The sequence below is a fragment of the Erpetoichthys calabaricus genome, chromosome 11 (assembly GCF_900747795.2).
Source record: "Erpetoichthys calabaricus chromosome 11, fErpCal1.3, whole genome shotgun sequence".
Taxonomy (NCBI): Eukaryota; Metazoa; Chordata; class Cladistia; order Polypteriformes; family Polypteridae; genus Erpetoichthys; species Erpetoichthys calabaricus.
The window spans coordinates 63,852,115-63,860,468 of NC_041404.2; the positions used below are offsets into that span (position 1 = coordinate 63,852,115).

Below are 8,354 nucleotides of genomic sequence, written 5' to 3' on the forward strand. Positions count from 1 at the left end.
GGATGAAAACCTGCTCCAGAGCGCTCTTGACCTCAGACTGGGGCGACGGTTCATCTTTCAGCAGGACAATGACCCTAAACACACACCCAAGATATCAAAGGAGTGGCTTCAGGACAACTCTGTGAATGTCCTTGAAGTGGCCCAGCCAGAGTCCAGACTTGAATCTGATTGAACATCTCTGGAGAGATCTTAAAATGGCTGTGCACCGACGCTTCCCATCCAACCTGATGGAGCTTGAGAGGTGCTGCAAAAAGGAATGGGCGAAACCTGGCCAAGGATAGGTGTACCAAGCTTGTGGCATCATATTCAACAAGACTTGAGGCTGTAATTGCTGCCAAAGGTGCATCGACAAAGTATTGAGCAAAGGCTGTGAATACTTATGTACATGTGATTTCTCAGTTTTGTTTTTTTTTTAATAAATTTGCAAAAACCTCAAGTAAACTTTTTTCACATTGTCATTATGGGGTGTTTGTGTGTAGAATTCTGAGGAAAAAAATTAATTTAATCCATTTTGGAATAAGACTGTAACATAACAAAATGTGGAAAAAGTGATGCGCCGTGAATATTTTCTGGATGCACTGTATATGCAGTGTAATCTGTGTCTAGCACAGTAATGAATCAAGAGCTTTGTTTTGAACTGCAGATAATGGAGCATTGATGCTGGTTTAGTGTCAGGTTAATACTGAGTAAATGTTTGTTTACTTTGCGCATAATGGCTTAAATTCCTCAGTGTACTTTTTGCTTGCAGTTAATACTTTTTACAGTTAGGCAAATCATTTAATTTACCTGTTAAGAATTAAAAGCATCAGGAGTAGTGGAATGCTGTGCTCAGGTTCTCTGCCATTTGCACACAATACAGCTGAAAAGACCTCATAAAGCAGAACAATTTGCTGATGCAGAGGTTTCCGCATGCACATAGCTAAGCATCCACACAAGCATCTTTTGACGCAAGTAAATTTCTGCCTGCCCACACAGTCTGCTGGTGTTTCACTAACTTGTACTGGGGAACTGTTTGCCGTCAATAGCCGCTATTGGAGGTGAAAAAGAGGAAAATAGTTTATATATGTGTGTGTGATGTTGCGATATCCATACCTCGTGTCTTCTCATTAAACTTGTATCTCGCGAATATGGCATTGCAAACGGCAGCGGGTCAGTTCACGTGCTTACGTGGGAGGCGTGATGACGCGATATATTTTGATATACAGTAATCCCTCCTCCATCGCGGGGGTTGCGTTCCAGAGCCACCCGCGAAATAAGAAAATCCGCGAAGTATATATTTTAAAGGTGCACATAACATTTCTCTGTTTTAAGATAAACGAGTTTGCAGATTTGCCAGTGTTTTGCAATGTGAGATTTTTTAATTTGAAATCTCTGTATAGTGTGATCAGTTTGAAACTAAACTCAACTAAAATTGAACTGTCTGAACAAATTACCTTAAAAAAAAAAAAAACAAGTAAGACACATTACAAAAAAATTGTTCCACTGGTGGCCGAATTATTTGATGTGGATACACAGACAGAAGCTATTGCAGTAGGTGCTGTGCGCACTATATGCAAATACACCTAAAACTGGTTGGGGAGAAAAGCATGTTATATGAGCTGTTTCTTTCAGTCAAAGCTTTTCATGAAACTGTTAAATTTGGAAACAAAATACTTTCTTTGCTAAAGTTTAATATTATTGTGAGAATATATAGCAGGTTTTGGACTCTAGAAAATTTGTGTATACTGTATGTATGAGGGGGATTGTCTAAGGATTGTTGTTTGGTTATTGAATCTGTGGTACATTCTCATTTTCCATAAATTGTACCCAAGATAAAGTGGATTCAGAAAATGGATTGATATTATTTAAAATCATTTTGGGGATTTATTTTATTAGAGTGCTTAACAAGTTCCTTAATTCATTCTTAAAATTTCTTCCCTTTTTAGGTCTGCTTGCTATCCTTATTCCAGAGCTGGATTTGGTGATTTCTCTTGTTGGATCCATAAGTAGCAGTGCACTGGCTCTCATATTACCACCAATATTAGAGATATTTGCCTTCTACAGTGATGGCCTTCCTTGGTGGGCCATAGCCAAGAATATTATAATCAGTATTATTGGGTTTGTGGGATTTGTCACAGGGACATATGTTTCAATCCAGGAAATTGTGCTTAGGAATTCCATAAAGAATACATTAAACTTTACAGCCTCTGGAATTCTTTAGTTGTACACATTCTACACACCTAGAAAACATTTTCTGATGTCTAAATAAATCCATTTTTTGGTTTAAGTAAAATTATTAGACTATCATATAAAAATGAAATTATTTTGAGTATTTAAAATATTTTTGGATTTATCCTTTTGATATTATATTTGCATAAATAATGTATATGCAAATGACTGTATAAAAAATGTGTATCAAAGCCAGAGAAGCCATTTGCCAAAAAAATATATATTTTTCCACCTTGCCATAGCCATTAATGAGATATTTATTAATTAAATTGATTGTGGATCATTCCATCTATTCATATTCTGAACTCACTTAATTATAAAGTTGAAGGGCACTTTTAGCAACATTTAGGTGTAAGGCAGAACTAATCCTGGAATATGTGCATTTCCATCATGGGTGGACACACACCAACTTGCTGAAAATAAAATGGTACAAAGTTACAAATTACGGATTCTACTATAGGTTTCCAGTTTTTCTCTCACAATGTATGTAACCACTGGGAGAATGTAAAAACTCTAATCAGAAAATAACTAGGCTGGGATTCAAACCTAGGCTGCAGCAACTGAGAGGCAACAGTGACATTACATCACTGTGTCAAAGATAATGAGTCTGCCCTGGTTTTATCTACCAGTTATGATATCAATATTAATTTTTGCAGTTTATTTCTTCAAAGAAATTGTGACCAAATTTCTGCGCTCAGTAATGATTTATATTCGCACAAGCTTATTAAAAGAGGCCAGTATGTTTTAACACGCAAGGTACTTCATGATGATGAGGTGAACATTTTTATTTAATTAAAAAAAAGAAGTATTTCTCCTTTGTCATAGGCAGTTATATTCCTCTTTACACCAGTGGCTCAAGAGATGGCACTGAACATGCATGCATTGCCCACAATAATATTTACATGCAGTATGTGCAAAAATTGGTAAAAGATTTTTATTAATCCTAGAGCAGTGCCATCTCTGTGGAGAGACTATTTTTGAACCTGCTAGTTACAATAAATATTTTATGCATATTCCATGTATGTATAAAATATTGTGAGTTTCAAATGGGCATATGCAATGAATTTTTGTCTGTATTGAAAATGTTAAAATTAATTATAGTTTCAAATATATCAATTTTGAAGGCCGTATGCCATAAATGATGTAGTAGACTAATGAAATGTCTACAGAAATAATAATGAAACTGTGTATATATTAGGGCTTAATACAGTGGGAATTCACTCCATTATATATCAGTATTGCATGAGTAATGGATGGATGGATATTCACAATTCATACCATATACTGTATATAATACTGTTCCTTTCATTTTCAGTCTATATATTTAAAAACTGAATTCATTTATGTATTGTGTGAATTTGTGTATACAGTAATCCCTCGCTATATCGCGCTTCGCCTTTCACGGCTTCACTCCATCGCGGATTTTATATGTAAGCATATTTAAATATATATCGCGGATTTTTCGCTGCTTCGCGGGTTTCTGCGGACAATGGGTCTTTTAATTTCTGGTACATGCTTCCTCAGTTGGTTTGCCCAGTTGATTTCATACAAGGGACGCTATTGGCAGATGGCTGAGAAGCTAGATTGCTTACTTTTCTCTCTCTCTCTTGCGCTGACTTTCTCTGATCCTGACGTATGGGGATTGAGCAGGGGGGCTGTTCGCACACCTAGACGATACGGACGCTCGTCTAAAAATGCTGAAAGATTATCTTCAAGTTGCTATCTTTTGTGCAGCTGCTTTCTGAAACGACATGATGCACTGTGCTTCGCATACTTAAAAGCTCGAAGGGCACGTATTGATTTGTGCTTGAAAAACAAACTCTGTCTCTCTCTGTCTCTCTCTTTATCTGCTCCTGACGGAGGGGGTGTGAGCTGCCGCCTTCAACAGCTTTGTGCCGCGGTGCTTCCCATACTTAAAAGCCAAACAGAGAGAAATGCAAACAAATCAATAGGGCTATCTCTGTGACAGTCACTGCTCCTGACACGCACTCCTTTGAAGAGGTAGATATGTTTGCATTCTTTTAATTGTGAGACGGAACTGTCATCTCTGTCTTGTCATGGAGCACAGTTTAAACTTTTGAAAAAGAGACAAATGTTTGTTTGCAGTGTTTGAATAAAGTTCATGTCTCTCTACAACCTCCTGTGTTTTGCGCAAATCTGTGACCCATGCATGACAATATAAAATAACCATATAAACATATGGTTTCTACCTTCGCGGATTTTCTTATTTCGCGGGTGGCTCTGGCACGCAACCCCCGCGATGGAGGAGGGATTACTGTATATGTGTATATACAGTGTGTGTATATATACATAAATACAATCACTGTATAAAAAATGTTTATATTTATATTATACAGTGTGTGTATGTGTATATATGTATACATTTATAGATAGGTATCCATCCTCATTTTTTGAACAGAAATGTAACTGTATTATTTTTTAACTGGTGTAATTTCAGTTTCTTTAGTTTTCTCCCCCTGCCTTTTAATTTTTATATTTTTTATGGCAATATGTGTAAGCTCCTGTACTGAGACAGTTGTGGTAGCAGTCATTCAGATATATCTGAGAAATTTGCTTGCACTGCCTTCTGTTGTGGTTCATCCCCAAAGATGACTGTTTTTAACACAGAATAACTGTGCTGTTATTCCTACATCCTTTATAAAGCCCCAGCCACATTTGTGATTTTTTTTCTAAATATATACAAACGTTGAAATAGCATTGATTGTTATAGAAGTTTATACAGAATGTTGCTGAATCATGTATTTACCATCCCTAGCTGCATGCTTTTGGCTTTTAACTCCATGCCCTTGCTTAACATACAGTATGTATATTTTGATCATATAACTTGAAAGAATTACGTCAGCTGTTTAAGCAACACAAGAAATTTCTTCTTGTGTCACCAATTCCCATATTTTAGTGTGTAGTCATTGAATTGTGTAAAGACTTGCATGGTGTGCTAAATCAGTTCCTTGTGCAGTGACCTCAAGATTCGGTTTAACCAAATTTCTCATCATGTAGGAAGTACAGTTGCGCCTTGTTAGACACATGCTGTTAGCTGTGACTGTACTGCCTGTTAGTGTACTGTGCACATTGTGCACTTAATAGGACTGACAATATTCTACCCAAATGCAGCTGTACCAGACACATTCTGCTGAGCTGAAAGTCTTGCACTTTATTTGTGTCCTATGCAGTGTTTCGCATGTTAACCATTACTACATGTACCTTCTCCACTAATGTTGCCCAAAAAAAAAAAAATTATATTGCTATTTTGTTGTCACTTTTATTCATGATGAAAATGAAGATAAAAAAACACAGTTTGGTACATGTTTTAAACAAGTAAGATGTAATGAAATTGTGAAAAAACAGTAATCACTGTTGAAAGTTGTAAAGGAACAAAGTAGACAACAAAAAAGCATATGTACTTTTTTTCAGATGTACCCAGTGTAATAAAATTACCTCTTTTAAAATTTTTATTAAATGGTAGTCAGGTCATATTTTCTTATTTGTGTTTTGTTGATCCAATGTATGGCATGACATCCTTCACCAATTATGCTGTCTCATATACCTGACACAATGCGGTTTCTTTGCCTTCCAATGTTAAGGAAAACAATGCTAAAATAACATTAACTGAATTTTAAAGGATCTAGTTTAATCATTTTACTACTGAGTACATCTTTAATCACTATCTGTAATAATTTACAAATATTGAAAGTCTGCTGTATAATCTTGTTTGCAGTACTTTGAGTCATTTTTTTTATTTGTTCACATTTAATGTGATTTATTTATTTCATATTTGCTTAGTACCACTATCATGTCTGTTGTAACTAATAACCGTGCTTGTGCATTTGGGAATAAATTATGTTCTTTTTTTTTTTTGCTATTGCTATTTAAAAAGGGATTTTCAAGGTGGAAAAACTGCTCTGAAAAGTAGTTTGTTTTATCAGGTATTCTGTTTTTAATGGTTCAAGAGTAATGTTTATCTCAAATCAGATGTCATCAAGATGTTTTTGCTCTGGTATTGGTTCAGTTAATATGAATCATGTTATTTTATTGTTACATGGTGTATTTTTTTGTTATCATAGCATGAGGACTTTTACATGGTGAAAATATTTTATTAGGGGGCTTTTATATTGCACTGTAAACATTGCAGATTTATGATATTGCATAACAAAGTGTGTAACATGGAATGTTACTCTTGTGTGTTTTCTAATTGTTTTGTTGTCAAATTTTTTTCCCCAACACCCCCATGTATTTGAGCATGCTTGGGGGATGTTTTGAGGACTGTGGGGACTCATTATTTACTTGAAACTGAAGTTTTCAATTAATAGAGCTGCCGTGAATATATCATTTCAGTTTCTGTAGACCTCAGAATTATGCACCATTATTAAAACCCTGATACGGAATACTTGGACATTAGCAAATGAACAACTAATTGGCTCAGATGATTAAATTCAATTTGGAACAGCAATACTGTTTAAAGGTTCCACATCAATAAGAAGAAAAACTAGCCAAGGGCAGAAAAAGATGTGAGAGCGCATAGGGCACCATTAATAATATATTCTTTTGTAAAATTTTATATTTGTGGAGTCTATACATATTCAGTTTTGTACAATAGCATTAATACAGTATAATTATGGGATAACATATTGGCACAATGGTTAGCAAAATTTTCATGCTTTCCCTTTTTCTGTAAAAGTTATCATCACACAGAAATTACACAAACTTGAAGGTTGGGCTGCTTTTAGGTTCTAAATTTTCTTATTATCAGTAGTAGAGGAAAGTGGGTTGGTAGTAAAGTGAGTGTGTCCTGCTGTGAACTTGCTTCTAGTAATGCTGTGGTAGGTTCCAGGCCCTTGCCACCCTGAATTTGTAGGGGTGATGTTAAGCTAGTAAAATGAATGGGTGGGTAGATGTGATGGAGCATATACTTATTTTGGAACTTATTTAATTGAACAGCTAAGTGTATAATTTAGTAAATGTATACTGTACTTGGCCATTCTGATACATAAGGTTCATAGTAAATACATGTTTATAGTGCAGGTTATTTTGTGGAGTAATTGCTCTGCAAGTCCACTGAAATTTGGGAGACTTAATCTAAAATGTTACTAACAAAATGTGTGACAGTAGACTCTCCCAGAGTACACATCAAGCAGCTGCTTTTCTGTAGCAGTTAGTTCTAGAAAACCATGCAGCATCTTGATGTCAAAGTAATGAGAGGGGATTCCCACACCTCTTTTGTCTGATAATGGCATATTTTACATGAAGTACACAAACAATATTCACATACAAACACATCCATCTTTCTTCCCTCTCTCTCTCTCTCTATGTGTATATGTATGTGTGTATATATTATATATATATAACACCCGGTTTATTTATAGTTTAAACTGCTCAGTCACTAGCACCAACATACCAATACACAGTCCTTTCTTACCGCCAGTCCAGCCACCTCCACTCCTCCTCAGACTTTGTCTTCTTCCACCCGACTCTGGCCATTCAATGGAGTGAGGTGGCTCCTCTTATTCAGGTCCCGGAAGTGTTCCAGGTGGTTCATCAGTATTACCTGGAATCACTCCCAGGTGTTCTGGAGAGCCTCTATAGGGCTCTGCTGCTTCCACTGACGGCCCCCGCAGAACCCAATAGGGCTGCACCAAGCTCCATCTCCCGACATGCCCTGCGGGAATCCGTGGTGCCACAGCCGCCTAGGAGGGCTGCCCTCTACTGTCCCAGGGTAGGTATTGCCTCACCAATGTCATCTCCCCTGGTTCTTCCACTCTGTTGGTATCCCAGCCAGGTAGTGGCAGTGACCACCCATCGCTATATATATATATATATATAATATAAAATGTAACCTGCATATTTAAATGAGGTTTAAAGACCCCTGTATTCTTTGGGTGTTGGTTTTATTCTTCATAGTCTTTTTCAAGTTATGATCAACAGTTTAAGGAAACATTTCATATTTATTCAAGTACTGAGCTAATAGTTGTTCTGCCTGCTGAGTTAAAATAGCATATAAGGTCAGAGAAGAATATGCCATCATGTAAAAATTTACATTTTATACTGGCTCACAATTTTCAAGAATGCCTTATTAGAAATATTATGATCTTACATTTGCTAAATAATATTTTTTTCATGCTTCCACTCAT

General features: G+C 36.2%; 1 protein-coding gene across 1 annotated transcript in view; it reads left to right on the plus strand.

Annotated features, from left to right (window-relative positions):
* LOC114661316 (proton-coupled amino acid transporter 1-like) overlaps window positions 1–3,315 on the plus strand; it is an 84,261-nt gene extending 80,946 nt beyond the window's left edge. Inside the window, exon 10 of the mRNA XM_051934301.1 lies at window positions 1,926–3,315. Within this exon, the coding sequence (XP_051790261.1) occupies window positions 1,926–2,200 (275 nt within the window). The 3' untranslated portion in view covers window positions 2,201–3,315. The remainder of the gene's footprint in view (window positions 1–1,925) is intronic.
* The last annotated feature ends 5,039 nt before the right edge of the window (window positions 3,316–8,354 follow it).